The following is a 26,171-nucleotide window of genomic DNA, read 5'->3' as shown; positions in this document are numbered from 1 at the left end:
GTACATAAAGAAAAAGGAACCTGTATATTTTCTAATGTTCAAATATATATGTATATGAATATCTTGATAAAGGCCTAGAAGGTACAGCCCTAATTATAACAATGATAACAATGATTATCGTTGAGGAGGGGAGGGGAACTGCCTAAGGCAAAGTAGGGACCAGCTTTACCGGTGTTGTTTGAAATGTTTGAATAGCAGGGATGTGAGAAAACAGACAAGAGCCTATTACCAATTCAAAGAATCCCTTGAACCTTACTTGAACATTGAGGACGGAAGGGGTAGCGATCTATTTAGTCTCACACAGGTAAGGGTGTATGTGTTGGTCCTTACAAGGAGGAGCACTAAAGCTTTCAGTGATGTGACATTTAGGTATTTTTTCATGGGGTAGGTAGAATAGTTTTCCTGTAGAGCAGAAAGTCTCAGTGGCTAACAGCACTGATATCTAACATTAAATATGACACTAAAAAACAAACAAACCACAAAATCAGAAAAATTAAGGGAAAATATATTTGTTAGTTCCATTCGTGGTAACAGAAAGCTTGTAATCAGACATGATTCTCATTAGAGTTACAACAACACAGCTTCTAGATATCTACCATTAAATAAATGAATTAAATTTCATTTTTAATTAGTTTTATTATTTCAACATATTTGATTTGCCCAGTCCATGAGACAATGTTGAGTAAACACAACATAATTTCCATAACCTGAGGGGACCTGCGCGTTACCTGATCGCTTGCAACGCTGACTGGCCGAGGAGCGTGTCCCGGCTCGAAGGCGCCCCTCGGTGGCAACCGTTCTCTCCCTGAGGTCTTCTTATTGCTCATCCTCTTCTTCTTCCATGAAGCTCCCTTCTTGGGGCGACATGTCCCCCACATACCTTCCATTGCTTAGTGTTCTTTGCAGGGAGTCCCTGTCTGAAAGGGGCCCCTGTGGCTGTGACATACTTCGTTTAAGGAACTCCTCATCCGTCAGTGGTGCTCCCATCGCTCCGGGACCACCAAGCCCATCCTCAGGCTTCACCTCTGGGGGCGGGTACTCCTTATGCTCGTACATGGACAGTCTCTTTTCCACCACCTCGCGAATCAGCACTGGAACAGTACATGTGCAAAAGTCACTGTGATTGCTCCTGTTAGAGCAGTTGTAAGGCTGACTTACAGAGGAGCGGGACGCATCTGCCAGACCTCAGCCCTTCCCTGTGTTAGTTCTCTACAACGGCAGCACCACTCCACTTCTACGAGACCTAATGCGCTGAATATGAATTCAGATCAATGCCTGTTCTAACGGAGCAGGATTTATACAGTCAAGAGAGAAGATACTGATTCTGATCAAATTACACAAGAACCAAAAATACTATTGAGGGTAAAAATTGGTGCCTTTGTTAATATAATTGAGCTAATGAAACTTTAAAAATGAAAACTATAAAATTTAACATCTTTCTTCTATTTATTCTTTCTGTTGAAAAATCTCAGAAATGAATGTTTAAAAAAAAGATTATATTTAAGGGGCGCCTGGGTGGTTCAGTGGGTTAAGCCTCTGCCTTCGGCTCAGGTCATGATCTAGGGTCCTGGGATCGAGCCCAACATTGAGCTCTCTGCACAGCGGGGAGCCTGCTGCCCCCCCCCTCTTTCTGCCTACTTGTGATTCTTTCTGTCGAATAAATAAATAAATAAATAAATAATTTAAAAAGGATTATATTTAAAGAATATTTTATTTTTTTAAGTAGTCTCTACACCCAGTGTGGGGCTTGAAATTATAATCCCAAGATCAAGAGTCACATTCTACCAACTGAGCCAGCCAGGTGCCCCAGAAGTGATTTTTTGTTTTTGTTTTTGTTTTTTGTTTTTTTTTTTGAGAGAGAGAGAGGAAGCACACATGAGGGCAAGGACGGAGGGGGAGAGGGAGAGAGAATCTTAAGAAGGTTCTACGACCAGCACACAGCCTGGTACATGCGCCATCTCACGACCCTGGGATCCTGACCTGACCTGATACCAAGAGTCGGATGCTTAACTGACTGAGCCACCCAAGCGCCCCCAGAAGTGACTTTTAAGTAAAATAAAAGAGCTTACTGTCAAGCACTGTTCTTCCCACCATACTGTATTCCATGGTTTTCTCAACTTCGTTCATTAGCCATGGAAGGAATCCCATCTCAATATCTGTAATAAAAAAAGGTTAATTTTGTTACAATGAAATTCAATCATTATACTGATTTTAATAAATTATTATAGATAGGAAGAATCTGTGCCTTCCCCCTAATTGTTGAAGATTCATCAACACTGTTTCCTTAATACAAAATGTCAAATAGACTTACACAGCATTACTTTTGCCACATTCTCTAAGCATGTTGTGGTCCATTTCCCTTCTATTGCAGTAAAAAGAATATTTTCAAAACTATGAGGTCTTCCTTGGTGTCCAGGCCTTTGGAGCTAACTGCACAGGTGCACTCTGGCTTGCTGAAGGAGGTAGGGTGGGGGTTGGGGAGTAGGGAGGAAGATGTGGGTCTGGGAGCAGAACCCCAATTCAAATGTGATGCGAATATGGGATCGAACCGTGCTGATAAAGAGAAGCCTGAAGCCTGGGCCCTAGGACAAGCTCTCCAAGGGTCAGAGAGTGTCTGAGAAGAAGGCCATCCAGAAATGGGTCAGAAACTAGGTGCTTCCACTAGTGATAAAGTTGTTCAAACTGAAATGGAAATCTACTCTACTGTGTGAGCCTTTAAAAAAATATGATCCATTATTATACACACTTTAATGTTTCAAAATGGCTTTTTGCGGGGGGGGGGGGGATGGCATCCATTAGTTTTCAATGGGATGACAATAGAGAATGTAATAGGGTATTACATTCACTACTAGAAATCATTTTTAATCTGAGGCATGAGGCTCATTTTAAGCTTCTAAATGATCTGTAACTGACTTTTCCAGCAATTTCTGAGAGGAAAAAAAAAGTTATCAGCCTCTATGACTACCAGCAGAGGTCTAGCTAGACCCCAGGGGGTTGGCAGGGCAGCACGGAAGGAGCAGTGGGTCTGGGGTCAGAGTCTGAAGCTGAATGGCTGCTTGGGAGAAGGCATTTCACTTCTCTGAGCTTCAGTTTCTACTTCTGAAAAATGGGAATTCATTTGCCCTATCTACCCCCTCCCCCCATCAGGGTTCCTGGAAGGGTCAAATGGAAAAATACTACATAAATGGTAAAGTATGATATAACTGTAAACCAGTGGTTGTGTGTAATCTGACCTCTCTCTATGAATTGAGTATGTATTCAGTGAAGATTAACATTACTAACCTCTGCTCCACAATACTATTAGCCTTTTGAAATAGGACCTGTATACAAAAGCAATGTGCATCTAAGGGCTTTTGAACCTGAGGAAGGAGGGTGAGGTTCCTTTGGTCAGGTTAGCTGAGGGGTGGGTCTGGGTGGGTGCTCACAGAAAGCTGACAGGTGTGAGTTCTCTAAAGGTAGAGACCAGGTCTCCTCATTTTTATCTCCCACACTTAATTCAGTTCCCAGGGTGGTGGAGACACCTAATTAAATGAATTCACGACTTTCATTGCTGTCCCCAAAGGGTTTTTGAGTGGAATAGGAAGTCAGCTGAGAAAAAGTGAACAACTACTTCTGCACATATTTTATACATATTATGTTCCGTACATATTAGGATATTTAGCTCCTAAATAATCCTTGTTTCACCCATGAGGAAACTGAAGGTCATACAGCTGCTCGATGGTGAAACTGGGACCCAAACTCGTTTTTGACATCAAGCCCGTATTTCTGCCTACTACCCAATGTTGCTTCTTAGTACAGACAGACTGACACCCTAAAATCATGAGCTTTATAGTATACCTCTCAATAATAGCAGTACTTACTTAAAACAACTATAATTGACTTAAAAATTTTGTTTTATAAAGATAGATTCCAATTCAACATAAACATGGGCAAGGGACTACTTGGAAGCACTAGGAAGATGCGTATTGCAGCACTGATCCTACACCACCTCCACCAACCCACCTCTTTCAATGGGATCGTAGAAGTAGCCACCGTCCCTGAGACTGTCGAACACGGACGGGAGGAGGTCCGCCAGGTAGCGCTGCGCGAACACTCGGGCGGCCACTTTCTGCGCGGTCTCGTTGTGCTTGTAGACCACTTCCCACTGCTGCTGCTTACGCCGCTCCTGCGCACAGAAAACACCACCGCGCACGGTTACTTAGCCGGTCAGGTGCTCCCCAAACACTGAATCTAGCGAGTGGAAGAATCTGGACACGTATTTGTATCAAAAAATGGACAGCAAGGAATCGGAATGGTTCATAATTTTCATTCAAGATTTAAATGAATTTCAACAGCTACTGGAATTGATTTCAAAAAAGAGATGGAGCTCAAGGGAAGACTCATCTCCTGATCCACTTTTAAGTAAAACCACTTGAAGATGAACATGTTTAACTGTATGGATAATATCAAAGAATAATAGTTATATGTATTTGTGATTTGTATTACCATAAACTATTATCAATACAACAGTTACAGTGGCTCAGACATCTTCAGGTAAAGAACGTGGATCCGTGAGTTGTCTCATTTGTGAGCTTCTCTGAGTTCATAGAGCTCTGAAAATTATAAACCTCCCTTTTGTTGTTGTTGCTTCTTATAGACTACAGGATATCTATAAAGCTAAGGAACCATCTCCTCTACTCCCATGTGGAAGTGGGAGCATTAATATAGTTTCTAATGAAGTCTATTTTCAGAATTTAAGCAAGTATAAATCTAGGTGATTTTATTCATTATTTTCATAGTATATTTCCTAATAGTAAATAAACAAGTACATTTCCTTTGATAAGGATTTCCCCGATTTCAACAAAGCTAATTTTGCCACTGTTCATTTCACATTTGTAAACAAATAGTCTTGCATTTGTATAATCTCTACCATAAGCCCTATGCCCTTTACACAATTAATTATTCATCATGGAGAAAAATGGAAAGTCTATTTGATTAGGTATTAAGTAGAATATGCAAACAACTAAGCTATTCTGTGCAGTAAACTAGACTTTGGGAAATTATTTGAACTCTTTTAGGTATTCAGGCACTCCTATATACTTTATCTATTCAGTGTCCAACATAGGGCAGCAATTATTGCCAGACCCAGATAGACTCTCAAAGATCACAGAGTTTAGTGTTTCCTGACTGAAGGTAATTGGCATACTTTATGTTTTATTTTTACTTTTTAAAAAGATTTTATTCATTTGACAGAGAGAGAGAGAGAGCAGGAACACAAGCAGGGGGAGAGGTAGAGGGAGAAGCAGGCTCCCCACTGAGCAGGGAGCCCAATGCGGGTTCCATCCCAGGATCCTGGGACCATGACCTGAGCCGAAGGCAGATGCTTAACCGACTGAGCCACCCAGGCATGCCTGTTGGCACATTTTAAAAACTAGATTCTAAAACTTTTCTTACTAAAAGTTCTATAAACCTGTAATGTAAATGTAAAAAAGTTTGTAAATGTAAAGTTTGTTGCTCAGTTATCTCCTCTTTTGTAGCAACAAACATTTTCCTGACATATTTGCAAAGATTTTTAGCCTATGACATACCACGTGATTCAGGACATAATCTGTTAAATAGCCAAAGACTAAGAAAGAAAACTAGAATTCTATACTTTTTCTTCTCTGTGCCGTCTCTCTTGCTCTTCAAGTCGTTGAACTTCAGCGAGTTCAGCGCTGCGCAGCTCCTCATACGCGTGCTGACTGGCCCACAGGTTGGCCAGCTCCTCTTCTTCCATCACTTCCAGAAGAGACTGCTCAATGGTCTTTCCCACCAAAACTTCTAACATTGGTTTTACTTCAAGATCAAAGTCAAAGAGCTTAAACACACAGGACAAAGCAAGTTAAAAAAATTTTTTTAAAGCAAGTTTAAAATTTTAATCATGAACCAAATGCTCAAAGAAAGAATATCCAGAAAAGAGGTAATGGCAGGGTTCTCTATTTATTGAGGATCTTCTGTGTGCCAGACGCTGTGATGGTGACTTACTTATGGTTTCCAAAACTCACAACAGCCATACAGGGCACACAGAAGAGCAGCCAAAAATTATAAAAAGACTTACGTACTCATCAGAATGAACTCTGGTACTCAACAATTTTAAGATCAAATTCTGAAACCCAAAAGAAATATCCTTATATTTCTTAATTTTTGCCCTTTCTATTAGATTTTCATTAACAGTTTGAAGAACCAAGGAACTAAGGAACAAGAATAACGGGCATTTTGGTGATTCTTCTCTAGAATTTAGAGGCAAATATACCCTTCTATGTAGTTTGTGAAGACTTACTTTATTTCCCAAATTCAGTGCAATTCCTTCAAGTAAATCTTAAATCTCACTTAAGTCATTATGTGCATAAGAATTGCCCTCTCTTCAATTTCCTAAACTGGTCTATTTGTGCATTCTACATTGATATGAAAATGTAAATATTTTAGAATTTTTTTCCCTAACATAGAGTATCTTCATGAAAACTATATAATTTAAAAGCAACTAATAGGGAACCTCTTATACCAGAGATAGTATTTTTCTTTATTTGGTACAAGTTTACCTTGTATCCCTATATTAAGTATGCAAACACACAAAAATCAAAGTGCAGATATTCTAAAAATATTTCTAATGCTTTTTATTTCTGATCAGCAAAGAGGGTAAATCAGAACATTGTAGTTCAGAATAAAACTATTATAGGTACATTTGGAAAGAAATCCAGTAGGTAGCATCTTTATGATTATGAAGTGGTTTGTAAGCTTTTAACTAAACCTAACTTTACCTATTTATAAAGAAGATAGAAGGAAGTCCAAATAATGTACTGTACCTCTCCTTCCAGTATTTGGGTGGCCACATCTTTGCCAGTTTTGGCAGGAATAAAGAGGGGTGTTGGTGGTCTGTCCAAAAAGGCATCTGTTTGGCATTCCACATCAACTTCTATTATGCGGTCAGCAATTTCTTCAAGGTATATTTCTAAGAGAATACCGTACAAACCGAGTTTGAAATTCTGTTCTATTTCAAGCATATACGTGTATTGAAACTTTAGCTCCTTCAAAACAGAATTAAATAGATCAGAAAAGAAGTGCTCAATTGTGGGATTAAATTCATGCCTTGTCCTAAGCAGTTTTATGTATTTGGAAGAACACTGAGCCAGTTGGGCTAGGGCATTTATGGAACGTTGAGAAAGCACTGAGCTTAGTACTTGAAAATGGAACTAAAGAACATGAAGCTTAGGTGAATGTAAGATGCAAAGTATGATTAGAGACGGAGAGTTAATAATCCATCTGTATAACAGAATCCTAAGATAGTAAACATATAAAGATTTTAAAATTCCTGGATATTTTAAAACTTAGGCACCATGTTACTTGATGTTCCCTCTAGGCTATAGATCATTAAACAGACACACGAAACAAATTTCACCTTAGGAATCATTTATCCTAGGCAAGGGCAGTGTAGTATCATGCAAAGAACATGAGAACTGAAGTCAGATGTTGAACACAGGACCTAGTCAAGTTACATCTTCTTAGAGCCTGAGTTTCTTTATCCGTAAAAGGGATCATAATGACTCATCACAAGGAGTTTTTAATAATAAAGGAGATGCACAGGTAGAGGACTGGAATGGTCTCAGATATAGGAAAACTCAATACAAAGCAGCTGCTACTGTATCACTTGATATTTTGATGTATAAAGAAACACTAAAATTTAGCTCTTGTAGAATTATAGCTACATTGGCTAATTATGGACATATATGCATTCTAGTCTTGGCCTCAAGGTAGGGGGGAAAAGACCTGGAATGGTTTGGTTCCTTTTGTCCTAACTACCCAGCAATAACTGGTAAAACCACTCACCATCTTGGCAAGATGCAAGGTGAATCCTGAGTAGTTACATCAGTCTAAGGAAAACACCACGTGTTGTCTGATTATCAAGATCCTGACAACACCACCGCTCAACCCTAGAGGTCCCGGTAATCCTGGGAACAGCCAAATGAGTAGGAAAGCCTGGCACTGGCCCAGCAGAGCCCATGTGGCCTTGGGGAATGTGTGCAGTGAAAGAAGGACAGAGCAGAAGCGGCTTTGGGGAGAGAAGGGGAGGAGTCAGATCTGGCTGAGTTCATGCCTCTCAAAAGACAAAATGTCAAAGTAGAACTTCCTTGCTCTCTTCTCCTGTAGGTCCAGCAGGGATTCATGTCGGGATATAAAAAAAAAAAAAAAGAGAGAGGAATAATCCCAGGTGGAGAGAGAAGTATGTGAAAAGAGCTAAGAGAGAATTAATTTGGTCATAAATTTTTTTTAACCTTATTGCATACTTCCCGCTATACCCAATATAATAATAAAATACAGTCTATGAATTTGTTGAATGAATGCGCTCTTCCTACCATGTGACTGGGGCAGTACTGCATAGATTAACGGATATGTAAGTAATATAAAAGCCAAAAAAAAAAAAAAAGAATTGACTTAGAAAAGTGAGCAAACCCAGGAGCCATGATGCCAGGGCCATGGTTACATACCTGTTTGCACATCCACGTGCTTTCTGCCTTCCACTGGTTCGGGGGTTCGTGGTCTGAGCTGTTCTTGGGCTCGTTTTCTGGCAAGAGCCCTCCTCTTCGCCTGCTGCTGTCTCTGAATCTCTAGAGGATCAGGCTGCCCAGGCTGAGTGACAGAAAAGGCTTCTAAAATTTAGAAGATATTTCTCAAAGCATACAGAACTGCCATTCCAGAAGTGGATAGCGTAAGAGCATCTGTCATACAATTCTTCCTGATTATCAGTGACTTCATGATTAAAATTCTGTTTGAATTTTGTCAGGTAATTATAAAGTTATCTGATGAAGCATGTAAGTAACTTCAAAGTGTGACTGTTGCCTGGAATAAACAGCTGCAGAATCCCATCTAATAAATTCTTTTTCCTTATTCAAGCATTTTTACCGTGAATTCCTTGGATGCCTCGTAACCAAGTATACTGTGGAATTACTCAGTTACAATACATTTTAATGTGTAGTTAAGGAACTGAAAAGCACTAGGATCTAAAAAAAAAATCTGAATTTCACATAGACAAAATTCCTGAAAAAATATGTGAGGTCACAAAGGAAATATTCTCAGTCCGAACAAAGCCTGTCCCAGCTATTGTCCCCAAACAATAGCTGATTATGGGTTAAAAATGTAATTATTTACAGTAGAGCTCTGCAATATTTAGAGGTCCTTGATTTCATATCTGTATCTCATTCTGTAATCATTTCCTATAGCTAACCTGTCTTATCTCAAGGTAAATATGAAAAGAATGGGGAAATTTGAAAGACTTTGTGTGGAAAAAAATTTTAATATTTAAAATTAGAATTGTAAAAACAATCTGGTAACATTAAAATTTATTAAAAATATGCCATATTCCCATTTCCCTAATACAGTGGCCATTGTCATTTAAATGCATACACTTTTTCTGGTTGTGATGATATCATAGATTTATTTAATTTATTTTTTTGAAAGAGGGTGAAAGAGAGCACATGAGTGGGATGGGGAGGGGGAGCAGGAGAGAGAGAGAGAATCTCAAGCAGACTCCCAGTTGAGTGTGGAATCCCCGCTGGTTTCTCTTTGCTAGTATTTTGTTGAGGACTTTTGCATTGACATTCATGATAGCTATTGGTCTATAGGTGTCTTTGTCTGATTTGGTTATCAGGGTAATACTGATTCCCTGAAGTTTTCCTTCTTCTTTTATTTTCTGGAAGAGATTGTGTAAATTTATGTAAATTGTGTAAAATCAATGAGAATTAAAAAAAAAAAAAATCCTTGGTAGAATTTTCCAGTGCAACTATCTGGGCCTGGATATTTCTTTTTTGAAAGCTTTTTTTTTTTTTTTTTTCTTTTTTGAAAGCTTTTTTTTTTTTTTCTTTTTTGAAAGCTTTTAAATTAGAGATTCAATTTCTTTAATAGTTATTAAACAATTCAGAATATCTATTTCATGTTAGGTGAATTTTGGTAGTTTATAGTTTAAAGAATCAGCCCATTTCATTTAGTTTGTTGAATTATATGTATAGATTTATTTGTAGTATTCTATTATGATCCTTTTACTCTTTTACTAGATACAGAATCTTTACTAGTTACATCCCTGATATTTGCTTATTTGTTTCTCCTTTTCGACTTCCTTTCTTTTCTTTTTAAAAGATTTTAATTAATTAATTTATTTGACAGAGAGACACAGAGAGAGAGCGAGAGAGAGCGAGCATGAGTGGTGGGGGGGGGAGGGGAGGGGAACAGGGAGAAGCTGACTCCAAGCCAAGCAGGGAGCAGACACCGGGCTCAATCCTAGAACCCTAGGATCATAGCCTGAGCTGAAGACAGACGCTTAACCTACTGAGCCACCCAGGAACCCCTCTTTTACCTTTTTTTGTCAGTTTTGCTAGAGGCTTATCAATTTTACTGATATTTTCAAAGATAAGAAATTTAATCTTTTCATGGTTGCAGGATCTATGGTTATATGTCCTGATAGTCATTCTGGTATCTGCTGTTTGTGTTTTCTTTCTCATTTTTAATTTGGTAGTTTTGCTAGAGGTTTACCAATTTTATTCAGAGAACCAGATTTGGGGTCCATTGATTTTCTCTGCTGTTGTTGTATGCTTTTTAAAAAGGTTCATCTATTTGAGAGAGAGTATGTGTGCATGCAAGCGCACACGCATGGGGGAGGAGGATGGGCGGCGGGGAATCTTCAAGCAGACCCTCTGCTAACTGTGGGGCCTGGAGTGCGGCTCAATCTCAGGACCCATGAAATCATGACCTGAGCCAAAACTAAGAGTTCTACACTTAACCAACTGAGCCATCCAGGTGCCTCTACTTTTTTTTTTTTTTTTGAGAGAGGGTGAGTGCGTGTAAGTGGGGGTAGGAGGGGAAAGAGAGAGAAAGAGAATCTTAATCAGGCTTCACACCCAGCACTGAGCCTGATTTGGGGCTCCATCTCACCCCCTGGGATTATGACCTAAGTCAAAATCAAGAGTCCCATGCTTAGCCAATGGAGCCACCCAGGGGCCCCTATTGTTACTGTTTTCAATGTGAGTGATTTCTGCTTTTATCTTTATTACTTTCTTCCTTCTGCTTGCTTTGGGTTTATTTTTCTCATCTTTTCCCCATTTATTGATGTAGGAGGTTAGATTATTGGTTTGGAGTCTTTCCTTTTTAGTTTTTTTCATTTCAGCGCTGTTTTGGCATGAAACACAAATTTGGATTTGTTGTATCTTCATTTAGTCCTGAGTGGTCTTTCAAAATTCCCTTTAGTATTTCCTCTATGGATTATTTGGAAATGTGCTGCTTAATTTTCAAGTGTTTGAAGATTTCCTGTTATCACCTATTATTGATTTCTAGTTTGAAATTTTGAAAGAGACATTATTCCATTATGGTATGATTTCAAATATCCTAAGTATCTTGAGATTTGTTTTGTAACCCAGGATATGTTCTACCTTGGTCAATATTCCACAGGAGCCTCAAAACTGTATGAATTCTGGTGCAGTCAGTTAACCATCTGACTCTTAGTTTAGTTTGGGTCATGATCTCAGGATCATAAGATCAAGCCCACCACTGGGCTCTGTGCTTAGTGCAGAATCTGCTTGAGGTTGTCTCTCCCTCTGCACCCCTCTGCCCCGACTCGTGCTATCTAAAATAAATAAATCTTAAAAAAAAAAAAGCATATGTACTCTTGTTGTTGTTAGGTGAAAGTGTTGTATAAATGTAAATTACAACCTATTGGTTGGTGATGTGTAGTTCTAAATTTTTGCTGATTTTCTGATAGATGGATATTGAAGTACCAAACTAAAATTATGGATTTGTCTATTTCTCCTTCCAATTTTAGCTTCATGTATTTTGAAGCTCTGTGGTTTGGTGCATATATAGTTAAGACTGCTATATCTTCTTGGTATACTGTGACCTTTTTGCCATTTTGTATTGTCCGTCTTTGTCCACGGTAATATTGTTTTCCTTAGGTCTACTTTATCTGTTATTTAGATAGCCACAACTACTGCTTAAAAATTAATATTTATCTTTTCCCATCCTTTTACTTTTGACCTACCTACATCACTGTAATTGAAATGAGTTTCTTGTAGACAGAACACAATTGGGTCATGGTTGGGGTTTTTTTTGTATTGTTTTGTTTTTGTTTTTTTTTATCTACTCTGCCTATCTATCTCTTAATTGGCTTGTTTAGACCATTTACATTTAAAGCAACTATTACAGTAAAGCAAACTATTACATTTAAAGCAACCATTACAACTATTACATTACATTTAAGGCAGCTATTGCCATGTTAGGGTTGTCTTTTTACTTTTTGATTTGTTTGTTCTAATTTTTGTTTTCTTTTTATTTCCTTTCTGTGAATTAGTTGGAACATTTCTTAGAATTCTTTTTTTAACTGTTAAAAAAGTTATAGTTTTCACTATAACTCTTTGCATAGTTTTTAAAAAAATAGTTGCTCCAAGTTTTACAATATACTATGTACCTGACCACAGTCAACATTTAATATCAACATTTTACCACTTTAAGTGGAAGGCAAAAACTGTACTGCCATTTAGATAGCATTATTTTCCTTACTTTTAAAATACAATCAAAATCTAATCATCTTAAGTATTTTATCTACATATATTAAGCACCACATCACATGATGTTGTAGTTTTGCTTCAACCATCAAACACGATTTTTAACACCCAGAAGACAGTTTATTGTATTTATCCCTATTTTCACCTAATCCAGTGATCTATCTTTCTTTCTGAAGTCCCAAGCCGCCTTCTTTTATCATTTCCTTTCTACTTGGAGAGCTTTCTTTAGCTCTTCTCTAAGGGTAAGTCAGCTGGTGGCAAATCCTCCAGGTTTCCTTCATCTGAGAGCAACTTGTTTTCCTCTTTCTTCCTGAAGAACGTTTTCACTGGATTAGAATTAGAGCTTGATAGCCCTTTTCCTTCAGGACTTGAAAAATACTGTGCCACTTTCTCTGGCCTCCATTGTTTCAAATGAAGAACCACTGTTAGTCAAATAATTGTTCCACTTCTGGCAATGTGTCATGTGTTTATAGCTGCTTTCAGGATTTTTTAATCTTAGTTTTGAAATTTGATTTTGTTGTGTCTTGGTGTGAATTTCTTTGGGTTTTCCCTGCTTGGGGTTCAACTGACTTTTTAGATCTGTAGGTTTTGCCTTTTGCCAAATTTGTGGAATTTTCAAACACTAGTTCTTCAAATATTTTTTCAGTCCCATGCCTTTTCTCCTCTCCAAGACTCAGAAAACATGAATGTTAGACATTTTGTTATTGCTCCTCAGCTGTGAAGCTTTTTTAACTTTTTATTATTATTACTATTTTGTGGCCTGTTTTCTAATTGTCATTCAAAATGGGTAATTTCCATTGATTTGGCTTTGAATTCACTGATTGCTCCCTATGTCATTTCTGATGAGTCATGTGACTTTTTACATATTTTCCATTTGGTTCATTTTTTTTAAAAGATATTTATTTATTTGAGAGATAGAGAGGAGCAGGGAGAGGGACAGAAGGGGAAGGGAGAAGCAGATTCCCCGTTGAACAGGGGGCCTGATGTGGTACTCCATCCCAGAACTCTGGGATCATGCCTGAGCTGAAGGCAGATGGTTAACTGACTGAGCCACCCAGGCGCCCCCATTTGGCTCATTTGTATGACTTCTATTTCTTCGCTAATATTTTCTGTTTTTTCATTTAGGAATGTTCATAATTATTCACTTTTGATTGAAGCATTTTTTAAATGATTACTGCTTTAAAATCCTTGTCAGGTAATTCCTACATCTGAGTCATGTTGGTGTCGTCATCTCTTGACTGATTTTCCTCATTCCGGTTGTGACTGCTCTGGTTCTTGGTATGATGAGCGAATTTTCTTTTTTTTTTTGTATCCTGGAAATTTTGGGTGTTAGGATGTGAAACTCTGGATCTGAATCTTTTTTTTTTTTTTTTTTTAGCAGGAAGTCATCCCTTTTTGCTGTGGCATGCAGGCATGGGTGGAGATAGCAATTCAGCCTCCTGCTAGGCCCCATGTGAAAGCTGAGGATCAATTTGTATCAATCACCTTATTGGTGCCTGGTGGGGGTAGAATTTCAGCTCCCTGCTGGGACACCAGTATTGGGGTATAGAGGAGTGGAGCTCTAACACTGCTTTCTCTCACTTGTTTCTCTTTGTTGCTGCCAGATAGGGTTGAAAATTCAGCTGCCTCCTAACTCTGTTGCCGTCACCCCAGGAAAAGCAGGGTACCAACTTGTACCATCTCTGGCCATCTCACTGCCCCTGGGTGAGAATGGAAGGTAAGCTTCCTGCTCAGCCCTTGTTGATACCACCTCAGTGAGTGAATCAGAGCACCGACGAGTACTGCACAGTTGCTGCCAGTGTGGGGATGGAAGTCCAGTTCGCCGGCCACGTCTTGCTGACTCCACTAGGGGGACAGGGCAGTTTTTCCATGGGGGTTTGGCTGGGGAAGGGCAGTAAAAAGGTTTCTGTTCTGCTAGGTTACCCTTCTGCAGTCTTTTGGATAAAGGCAACAGGCGTGTGCCTGTTGGTTGTGCTGGGTTGCAAGCTTCTCCAGTGTTCTGAATGGGATTTAAGAAGACTTAGGGAACTCATCACTATGTCGCTCAAATCCTGAGGTCCCTAGCCAGTCCATTTCCTTCTTTCTACTTCCAGAATCTTCTAGTGTTTTCTTGTGCTATTGACAAATTCCTGCTTGTCTGGACTGGAAGTCTCAGTATAGAGTTTTTAGGTAAGTTGTTGAATAATTAACTAAAGAACTAAAAAAAAAAAAAAAAAATCAAATCATCACAATATTAATTTTAAAAAACTATAAAAAGGTGATTCTCTTTTTTAGTTTAGATCTAGGTGTGCCAGTGTTTATTGCTATTGCCACAAGATGCCAAATCACATCTATATTGCATGTTTGAGCTGTTGTTTTCAAATGTTGGTCCCTGAACTGGCTGTACCGACTGCCTAGAGAAGTTAATTAATGATGCACTTATCTGTGTCCAACCCTTGAAGGTTCTAAATGCAGCAGATCCAGGGTATGGCCGAAACATACAATATTTTTAGTGAGTTTCCTTGATGGCTTTGATGTACATGCTTCAGAATGTCTAATATTCCATATATCACCATGTGGTGGTGGTGGGCATGTATATATCACACAGTGTTTACAGATTAACTATATTTCATCATCACTCTTAATCATCAAGCCACATCCTAATCATCTCTGTATCCTAGGTACTCAGCACAGGACCTAAAACCCAGTAAATATTATAAATATTTAGAAATTAAAGAAACTAAATTAAATTAGAAATTAAAGAAAAGAATTTTGGATTAAATAATGAGGAGAGTATTATAGTATGAAATAATTTAAACAAACCTAAATAGGTTATACCAGTGCTACTCAAAGTGTTATCTGTGAACTGTTTGAACTGGTCTGTAAAAATTTAATTATAGAAATTGAGAGTTGAAGTGTGTAAGCTTTTAGAGCAGTTTTACAAAGTGCTGTTAATCTAGCAAAACATTGGAGTTTTTGTATTTTTTTAAATCATTGTTTTTAATTGTGGTGAAGGCCATTTTGAAGTGCAGAATCTAGTGGCATTAAGTACATTCACACTGTTGTACAACCATTACCATATCCATCTCCAGACTCTTCGTTTCGCAAAACTGAACCCGTGCCCCCACTAAACACTAACTCCCTAATCCCCGCTCCCTGAATCCCCGGCACCCACCATCAGCCTTGTATTTCACATGTCTTTTTTTAAAAATTAGATTTAATTTTTCTAGTAATCGATCAGTATTTTATTTTATAACTGTTTTAGTCTACAGCAAATTAGAAATGAAAACAAACAAACTGGTCGCTCAGCACAAGTACTTTGAAAAGCTGTGTGTTAGAATATTCAAATTTTACTTACCAGCGGTCCCATCTGTAGAGCATAAGTGTTGCCTCGGATCACCCTTCTGTCATACATTATGTTTCCGTAATGCATAGGTTCTTCAGCTCTGTAAAATAGCAAATTCTAAATAACTATTGTAATAGTGTTGGTCTGTGCAGTTAACTCATTTTTAGTTAGATGTAGACTAAGATACAAATGTTAGGAAAACAGATTTTTGTTTGGGCACAGTCCCTGACAAATTACTACCATTTATGGAATGCTTGCTATATGCCAGACCCTTCACATATTTTATTTATTGCTCACAATAAGCTTCAAGTTGGGAACTCTCATTCCCATCTGACAGAAGAGGAGGGAGATTCAGAAAGGAATGTGCCCAAGGTTACCTAACTAGTAAGTGGCAGAGCTGGACTTAGGGCTGTACATCTGTTAGACTACTTGACAAATGTGAAAATGGACGGTTGGAAAGGGGCCTGCCTTAAAGTACTGGTAATTGGATTCAAGGATTGAAAAGATTCACAGAATCGGGCTTATGAAGTAAGTAAATCAAGTTTCTTGTTGTTTCTTTAAACTCAGAGATATATTGTTAAAATGATATTGTTTTAAATCTTAATAGAATTTTGCTTTGGGGGAATCAGAATATCAGTAGTGAAAAAACATACTGTTGATGTTTTCTTTCAAAGTTCTTTAAATGATATCTGATGTATGGCTATGAAGTCAAATATTGACCCATACCAATAACAGCACTCTACTAGAAATGATTTTGAGAGGGGTTGTAAATTGCTTTTTTTTTTTTTTTATCATATATTAAAACCACTTTTGGATAGCCTGACCTCATATTACTTAAAACCCAGGCATGTAACACTGCTCATCTTACTCGCTCTCTGGGCAGGGTTCAGCTCAGCTGGTCACTCCTTCGCTGAAGCACTCTTTTTTCTAGTTGCCGTGACACCGGGATAGTCTTCAGATTGTTTTTCTAGGACTTGTCTTTCCCAGCCTGTGTTTGCTCCTCCTGATCTCAGGGCTAGGCCTTCTCTTGCCCTTCACTGAATTCATCCATTTTCAGGGCTTTCCTCATAATCCATATACCTAAAACTCCCAATTTTATTTTACCTTTAACTCAGAACTCTCCTCTGAGCTCCAGGAATATATATCCAATTGATATGCTCAGTGACCTCTCACTGAGATGTCTCGAAAGCAACCTCAAGATTGAACTAATTATCACTCTCCCCCTCCAACTTCTTAGGTCTTTAGTGTTCCCTGTTTCTAACTGGTACCAATAACCACCCAACTGGCTTAATCTAGAAGCCTGGGAGTCATCCATAATTCCTCTCTCCTCCTCACTGTCTGTATCCAGCAAGTCTTATTGATTCTACTCCCCAAATCTTTTTCGTATCTTTCCATCGCTTATTGCCACCGCTATATTTTACCTGGACTACTGCAAGAGTCTCTTAGTCTTAACTGTTGGGAACATTTTTCTCAGAATCTGTCCTATACATTGTACCCAGTGAATTTTTTAAAATAGAAAAAATTCTAAAGGACACTTACTTGGTTAAAACCTCCTAGTGCTAATTAACATAATCATGAGGAAAATTTTTGTTTTGATTTCAAACTATCAAAAGCCAAAAAGAAAAAAAAAATCCATAAAACCTATTGCTGGTGAGGATGTAAGGAAAAATATGTTTAAACATCACTAAAGAAAAGGCATATTGTTCCATCTGTTCATGTTAAAAATATACATGATCTAACAACCCCATTCCAGGAATCTGCTTCATAGAAATAAAAAGGCCAGCACAAAAAGTTGTTTATTGAGAACTTCCTCATTGTGATAAAAACTTGAATCAAGGGACACTTGGGTGGCTCAGTTGGTTGGGCAGCTGCCTTCGGCTCAGGTCATGATCCCAGCGTCCTGGGATCGAGTCCCACATCGGGCTCCTTGCTAGGCAGTTAGCCTGCTTCTCCCTCTGCCTCTGCCTGCCATTCTGTCTGCCTGTGCTTGTTCTCTCGCCCTCTCTCTCTGATAAATAAATAAAATCTTAAAAAAAAAAAAAAACTTGAATCAAACTGAATACCTAATCAAAAATCGAAAATTTTAAGAATGCATAGTACATTTATGCCCCAGGGGATATCGTGCTATTAAAAATAATTGGAGGGATTTCTACAAAGAATTAAGTGAGAAAAGGAAGATGCTGAGAATTGCGTATAATGTTAGCATTGCTATGAGGTAGACAAAACCCATGTGTGCTTGTATGCATATATTTATATATTTGTACATAAAATGTGAGTGTGGAGAAAAGTCCAGAAACATTCATGTAAGGGCATTAACACGGTTTACCTTGGGGGCAGGAGGGAAAGAAGTTTACAAGGGAAGGGGGTTGGGCATTAAGAATGTACTCAAGCATGAACCACAGGAGTCTGTTTATATAAAAATAAATATGTATGTATATGTATATGTAAAGAAATTAGAAAAAAAAAGAATTATAGGTTATAAAAAGGTGGGGAAGCTAACTGCAGATTAACATGTGTAGTATGATTCAATTTTGGAAATAAACCTCCTATATAACTGTACATATGCTCAAGTATGGAGGTGTAAAAGAATAATATAAGATTTTTTAAAAAGATTTTATTTATTTATTTGACAGAGATAGAGATCACAAATAGGCAGAGAGAGAGGGAGAAGCAGGCTCCCTGCCGAGCAGAGAGCCTGATGCGGGGCTTGATCTCAGGACCCTGAGATCATGACCTGAGCCGAAGGCAGAGGCTTAACTCACTGAGCCACCCAGGAGCCCCAAATAATATAAGATTAAGGGAAGTAGGAAAAGAGGTGAGTGGGAGATAACTTGCCCTTTTCATCCTTATTTTGTTTTTTCATTTGCTTCACAAGCATGTATTACTTTTTTTTTTTTTTTTTTTTTTAAAGATTTTATTTATTTGTCAGAGAGAGAGAGAGAGCAAGAGCGAGCACAGGCAGAGAGGCAGGCAGAGTCAGAGGGAGAAGCAGGCTCCCTGCGGAGCAAGGAGCCCGATGTGGGACTCGATCCCAGGACGCTGGGATCATGACCTGAGCCGAAGGCAGCTGCTTAACCAACTGAGCCACCCAGGCGTCCCGCATGTATTACTTTTTAAATTGAAAATCACCACTAAGGATAATTTTAAACTGAAAAATCAAATACACACACATACACACATACTCCTTCCAATGGCTTTATCAACAGATTGCATCAATATAAGCAAGGTCCTGCAACTTGCTTATCAACTAACTATTAAAAAAAATCATTCCTGATGAACCACCATTGATTCTTATGTGTTGGTGTAATTTAATAGTAATGATTTGTTTGATATTACTTAAAGCCACAAGAAAGTGTTTTTAAATGAAATCCTTTTATAATACAAATAATCCCTCTGTAAATTTAAATTTTGTGGGACGCCTGGGTACCTCAGTCTGTTAAGCATCTGCCTTGGGCTCAGGCCATGTCCCAGGGTCCTGGGATAGAGCCCCCGCCTCTGGGCTCCCTGCAGTGGGGAGCCTGCTTCTCTCTTTCCCCCTGGTTCTTTCTCTATCTCTGTCACTATCTCTGTCTCTCTCTCTCCCTCTGTTAAATAAATACATGAAATCGTTTAAAAAAATTTAAAATGTCCATTTTGGTTTCTTTAAAGTAACAGGCATTTCTTATTTTAAAAAGTCTTTATTTGCCATAATAAAATAATCATGAATTTAGACTCAGTGTTTGAAATACGCATCAAGAGTTACTTGGTTCAATCATTAATTCAACGATTTGTGTGAGGGCCTCTTGTATGTCAGGCACAATCCCAGCTGGACAAAAGACACAAAGGTTCCAACTTCCGTGGAGTCTGCGTTCTTGGGAAGTTCTGCTGGTTCCAAAATTTGAGGCTTATGGAAAGAACTACAAGCTTGGGAAAGGCCCGTAAACATTATTATGGATAACAATGAAGCGGATATTCGAATATTTGCCCATAAATACTTATTGATATAAAAATACAACTTGGGGTTCAGCACGGAAGGATAACCTGACTCCTGATCAAAGACTGGCGTGGAAAGAGCTCGACGTGGCTGTCATTCGGGACGTGCTCCCGTGCCTGTCACCTGTCCCCGTGTCCCCCTCTGCATAACGGAGTTACTCAAGCAAGGTCACGGCACTGTGGACTACGGAGGAAAATGTACGCGAAGGCCGCTCGTGAGGCGCCCACGGCTGGCCACCGGCACTTAGCGGACTCCAAGGTCGTGAACCGTGAGTTTTCGGGCCACGGTAAATCGATCACGCCAGCAACTCACGCTCGTTTAAGGTTCAGGAGGGGAGCCCGCCCGTGCCCCTTCTCGCTTCATGCCTCCACGCACGGGACAGTTCTTTAGGGAAGAAGTTTATTTCGGCAGGTGTGGAGAGGGCAGAGCAGCACAGGGAAGTCTGCGGGGGCGAAGGGGCCCGCATCCCGCGGCTCCGGGACGGGGCAGGTGGAGACCCCACCGGGGCTGCTTGCTCACTCACGGCTGCGTTATGCTGTCCCGGTAACGGCGGCGCTGGCAGGGCAGGGCCCGGGGCCTGCTGGTGTAGGTGTAGGTGTAGGTGCCCATGGCCGGGGAGGAGCGGTCCGGGAGCCTGGAGGCCACGCCTGCGGCCCGGTCGCTTCGCTTCCCGTGGAGACTGGCTTTCAGGCAGGTGGGCGCTAAGTGGTCGTGGGAGCCGGAGACGTGAGCGTGGTGCCAAGGGCAGGGATTCCGCGACGCAAGGAGAGGCGGCAGGAAGGACGGCGGGCGGGACGGGAGGTTGCCGGGACAGGAGGTGGGAGCTACGCTCGGCTGGTTCCAGGGAACACCGAGCCAGCCCGAGGAGCCCGCTTTGGTTGCCCAGCAACCCGGAGTTCCGCCCGGGGGCGGGGCCTCCAGGCACTTCCGGCCGGGGGTTTTCGCGGGCAGGCCGGCCCCCCGGGGCACGTCCGGCCCTTGGCTCCGCCCCTCGGCGCGTCCCGGGCGTGGACGCCTGCGGTTCAGGAGCGGCCTCCCGAGCGAGTCGGGCTTGGGGACTTCGGGGAACTGCGCGAGCAGCGAGGCGGTCCTCGTTCCCACTTTGAAGTCTGGCTCTGCCGGGCTGGTGTCGGCGCCATTCTTCCAGGGCCACGTGCTCGCGTTCCTTAAGGGGCGCCCTCGGCTGTTTCTGTTCCCGCCGCGCCGCTCCCCGGGGCTGGTCAGCTGCGACCGCGCACTCGGGGCGCCCGGGCTCCCCGCTCTGTTACGTGCTAGGGCGCGGCCAGGGCTGCTCCGCGGCTCCCAGCGCCGCCGCCCCTCCACCTTGGGCTGCGGGCTGCCGCCGCGCTGCGCGGCAGTGTCCGCTCTTTCCCGCGCTCCCTGTGCTCTTACCCGCCCGTCGCTAGCTCTCGGCGGATCCTCGGGCGCACGAGCGACGGCGGCGCCCCCCAGACATCTAATGTTGGCAGAGGGGTGGGTGCTTTGTTGAGTCTGTTAGGCCTCCTGTATCTTAATCTGTCGGGCCCCAGACTCTGAAGAAAGAGGCGTCATGGGGTGGGTTTGTGCTTGGAAATGCAGATGCTTTGGTTTCAGTATTAGCAACGTTAATCCTACAGTTTGTGTAAGTGAAGTGTATGTGTCCCTGAATGGTCAGTTATTAGCACTTGCATTCACTCCTCAGCTCAGCTAAGTGCTGTCTGGTTTTGAACCCAGGTTCTGCGGGGTACCAGGTCCACAGCCTCTGGCAAGTTAACGCTTTTGTGCTTCATTTCCCTGGTCTGTAAAATGGGGGCGATAGAATTTATCTGTTAGGATTTGTCATGAGGATTAAAAGCATTAATAAGTATACTTCAAACTGTCTGGTAAATGATGAGCTAGATTCCTCCTGCACTTTGAAGATTAAGATCTAAAGCCAGTGTGTAGGTATGGTATAAGTAATTCTAAATAAAGGTGTATGGTGAATGCTAGAGGTAAACACTGCCTGAAACTTTTAGGTTTGATCTCTTAATTTTGAGGTAATTTATGGAAGGGCTATAGGAGAAAGTGAAATTTTAATTGTTTGATGGGTGGTAGTGTTTTCACCGGTGAGAGACTTGGGGATGTACATTTAGAATGGCTTGATCAAAAGCTCAGAAACACAAGGTCCTTGGAGAACTCCTAAGTGAGTAAAATATGTATGTTAGATAATTATAAGAACTAAGGATAAAACACAGCCTAGGAGGTATCAGAGGTGGAGTGGGACCTAGAGATTTTAGATTGGTCAGAAAAGGCTTTACTGAGAAGGTGGAATTTGAGTGGAGCTGTGAAGGAGATGGAGCACTGAAACTCTAACATTCCAAGAAGCCATCAGTGCAAAGTTCTAAGGCAGGTACAAACCCGGTGTGTTCTAAGTAAGACTAAGGAGGCTAGAGGGGGTGGAGCAGGGAAAAGCATTAGGAGATGAAGTCAGAGGGAATGAATTCAGATCCTTGTGCCTTGTTGGTCAGCGTGAAGATGAACTTTTACTCTGAGGTTAAAAACCCCAAAGGCTTTTGAATAGAAGCTTAACATTTATTTATTTATTTATTTGAGAGAGGAAGAAAGAGAGAGAGCATGCAGGAGCAGGGGGAAGGGGGGCTGGAGGGAGAGGGAGAAGCAGACCGCCCGCTGAGCCTGGAGCCTGAAGACCTGGGGTTCCATCCCAGGACCCCGAGATCATGATGTGAGCCAAAGGCAGGCACATAACCCATGAATCACTTAGGTGCCCTGACATAATTTAATTTTTTAAAAAAGCATATCTGTTCTAGTTGCTGGGTTGAGAATAGACTGAAGCAGGGCAAAGCAGAAGCAGGAGACTAAATCAAACAGTAAGCCTGGCTGAGAACGTGGTTTGGATCAGGGGCCAGGCAATGGAGCTGTCAGAGAGATCCTGAATCTATTTTGAAGGTAGATACAGATGGATTAGAAATGGAACACTAGAGAAGGAAAGGAGTTAAAGATCACGCTAAAGTTTTTCATAAGATGTTAACCATTACGCAGAAGAAATTGTGGAGAGGCTCTGGCTGATGTCTTTCTGGAGGATTTAATTTTATTCTGGCTGGCAATTAGAGTAGGGGTAGGTGACTTTTTTTTTTTTTTTAAAATATTTTATTTATTTATTTGACAGACAAAGATCACAAGTTGGCAGAGAAGCAGGCAGAGAGAGAGAGAGAGAGAGAGAGGAGGAAGCAGGCTCCTTGCTGAGCAGAGAGCCCAATGTGGGGCTCCATCCCAGGACCCTGGGATCATGACCTGAGCCCAACACAGAGGCTTTAACCCACTGATCCACCCAGGCGCCCTGGGGTAGGAGACCTTTAATCAAGGATTCAGGCATTGGGAGGGCTGATTGCTTTCTGGTTTGCTCTGATCCAAGAGCATAAGTCTTTAGGAATCTCAGCAGAAAGCCTGGGATGTTCAATAGGTACCCATCTCTAGGAACCTTGCACTCCAATTTTTGTATTCCCAAGTCCACGAGGTTATTAAAAGCCCTGCTTGCCTTTTTAGCCACTTTGCACTGTCTTGGTTTCTTGATTTTTAGTGTCTTTTCAGCTTAGAATTCAGTAAACACCTTAAGGATAAAAACCAAATTGTCAGGCTTATTTCTCTGTGAACCTACTTTGTCTGGGGTCTTGTCCCTTCAAGTTCTGTCTGTAGTTCTCAACTGTAATTTTTATCTGCCCAGATCTGAAAGACTCCTGACACTCTTCACCACTGCTTTCTACTTGCCCGTAAACTCAGCAAATGCCCCAGGAGAAAAACAATGGAGAAGTTGTATATCCCTAGGTATTTTCTTTCTCCCTGGGATCCCAGTTCCTCATTTCTTCACTGGCTGGCTTATTCTCGAGCCTTCAAAATGTCTCTGTGGTTTTTATTTTTGTTTTTAGTTTTAGTTTCGGCCTTTACAGTTGTTCCTGTAAGAGAGTTGTCTGATTGAAGCTACTGCTCGGACTTAGAAGCTACACCAAGAATGGCGTTTCCATTTACCGATAGAGGGAACACTTGAGAGGAGCAGGTTTTAGAGGGAGCGTTTTTTGGAGGGAGTTCAGTTTTGGGTGCATTAGCATGAAAGACATGTTAGTCATCCAAGTGGAGGTGTTGAGTGGACAGTTTGATATGGGAGACTGGGGTGTCAGGGGATCGGTCCAGAGTAGAGATCCAGATTTTTGCGTTAATGGCATAAAGATGCTATTTAAAGCCATGACATTTGGTGAGAATACTAGGGAGTCAAGAGAGAAGACAGATGGGCCCTTGAGCATTGTTAGAGGCTGGAAAGATGAAAAATAACCAACAAAGGATCCTGGCAAAGAATGGCCAGAGAGATGGAAGAAACTGCAGAGAGTCCGGTCACTGGGAATCAAGTGATGAAAGTGTTTTGAGGAGAAGGGAGTAAGGATGCCTAACGCCATACGTGGATCAAGGCAGCAGTAAATGTTGGATTAGCAATGGTAGAAATCTTTGGCTGTGGAGCAGAGGGTGCCGATAGTGGAGTTAGGGAAGACAAAGTTCAGTTAGAGATTTAGAAGAGAGTGGGAGGAGGGAGATTTGTGCCTGGGAGTTTGCTGCAGAGAAAAAGAAAGAAACAGGTTGGTGCCAGAGGGAAACAGCCAAGAGAAGGTTTCATATTTTTTAATGGGAGAGTTGACTGTACGTCGGTATGGTCTAGGAGTGAGTAGCGAGGGCAGAACGGATGTTGTAGGGGAGAGAGCCAACGATGGAGTAATGTAGGCAGGAGGGCATCATGGACAATCGGAGGGGCTCGCCTGCCCTGGAAGTGTGCACAGTTCATCATAGTAATACAAAAGGTAGATGTGACTGCCAATGCAGGTAGGTAGATAATAATTTTCTTTTTTCCTTTCTTTCTTTGACAGAGATCACAAGTAGGCAGAGAGGCAGGTGGAGAGAGAGAGAGGAGGAAGTGGGCTCTTCGCCGAGCAGAGAGCTTAATGTGGGGCTCGACCCCAGGACCCTGGGATCATGACCTGAGCTGAAGGCAGAGGCTTTAACCCACTGAGCCACTCAGGCACCCCTAGATAATCATTTTCAAGATCCTTACCAATTAGCAGGTGTTTCTGATACAGCAGGCACTATCTTCAGCACTTAACATACATGATTTCACTTAGTTCTTACCATGACCCCATGAGGTAGGTTCTTAGATCATTTCTACTTAACTTATAAGGGGACAGAAGCTTAAAGAAGTTAAAGTCACTTACTGAAGTCATACAGCAAATGAGTGACAAAACTGAGATGCAAACCCTGATCTGCCTGGGTCCAGAGCCTGTGCACTGAAGTATCAGCTTAATGTTCATTATTTTCCCATCCCCAAACCTCTCTTGCTATGCTTCTCTCTCTCTCTTTCCCTCTTTTTCTCTCATTCTCAGTAATCACCAAGTCCGGCCTGTCTGACCTCCTAAATGTTTCTTGGTTCTGAGACCTCTTCTTTGCATCCGTACCTACTATTCTTACCAGCTTTTGACTTGCTCTAGACAGCCTGAGTTGGCTCCTCTGTGCCACCACAGGATGGTCAAACTGAAATGCTCTGATCATGCTGGGTCCCTCTTCAAACATTTCTGTGACCCCTTCACCCTGTGAATCCCTGTAATTTAAGCCTCATGGCTTAGTGTCTGGCTTTAGTAGTTTATTGAATGAATGAATGAATGAATGAATGAATAGCACAGGTTTACATGTGCTGTAAGCTCTTCACTACCTGGTGCTGCCTCTTTTTCCAGTCTCAGATCTTGCTTGTTTCTCCTTGTACTTTCTTCCCCCAGAGTAGCTGAACCTGCACAGTAGTGCCACTGGGCAGACTATTTTGTTTTCTGCCTCTGTGATTTATGCTTTTCCGTTATCCCTTCTTTTTCTTTCTCTAAAGATTTATTTATTTATTTTAGATTGAGGGAGAGGGAGAGTGAGCACAGAAGAACAGGGGGGAGTGGCAAAGGGAGAGAGAACCTAAGGCAGACTCCATGCTGAGCAATGAGCCCGATGTGGGGCTCGATCTTATAACCTAGGTCTCGACTGAGCCAAAACCAGGAGCCAGGTGCCTTAACAGACTGTGCCACCCAGGCACCCCCTCCCCTTTATCCCTTCTGGCTGATTTTATGCTCATCCTTTAAGCCATGGCTCCTATTGTTTTCTCCAGGATCACATTTCTAACACCTTTAACTGGGGCTCGTGTACTCCTTGATCATATTTCCACCTTTTATTTACCGCGTGGCATTTATAATAACTTGCTAATATGTTTGCCTCCACAACTAGGCCACAAGTTTCTCGAGTGTAGGGATTGGCCTTACCTCAT

At 41.2% G+C, this 26,171-nt stretch overlaps 1 protein-coding gene across 1 annotated transcript; it reads right to left on the bottom strand.

Annotated features, from left to right (window-relative positions):
- Positions 1 to 484: 484 nt before the first annotated feature.
- RSPH3 (radial spoke head 3) lies at positions 485 to 26,171 on the bottom strand. The gene is made up of 9 exons (XM_059176433.1): positions 26,167 to 26,171; positions 20,382 to 21,314; positions 15,898 to 15,985; positions 8,502 to 8,643; positions 6,822 to 6,967; positions 5,633 to 5,836; positions 4,003 to 4,165; positions 2,070 to 2,156; positions 485 to 1,091 (listed from the first exon to the last, which is right to left on the bottom strand). The coding sequence occupies exons 1-9, from the start codon at positions 26,169 to 26,171 to the stop codon at positions 817 to 819; spliced, it is 2,043 nt and encodes a 680-aa protein (XP_059032416.1). The 3' UTR covers positions 485 to 816.

Source organism: Mustela lutreola, chromosome 6 (genome assembly GCF_030435805.1).
Source record: "Mustela lutreola isolate mMusLut2 chromosome 6, mMusLut2.pri, whole genome shotgun sequence".
Classification (NCBI taxonomy): Eukaryota; Metazoa; Chordata; class Mammalia; order Carnivora; family Mustelidae; genus Mustela; species Mustela lutreola.
Note: the sequence above shows the minus strand (reverse complement) of the source record. Positions and strands in the feature narration are given on the sequence as shown.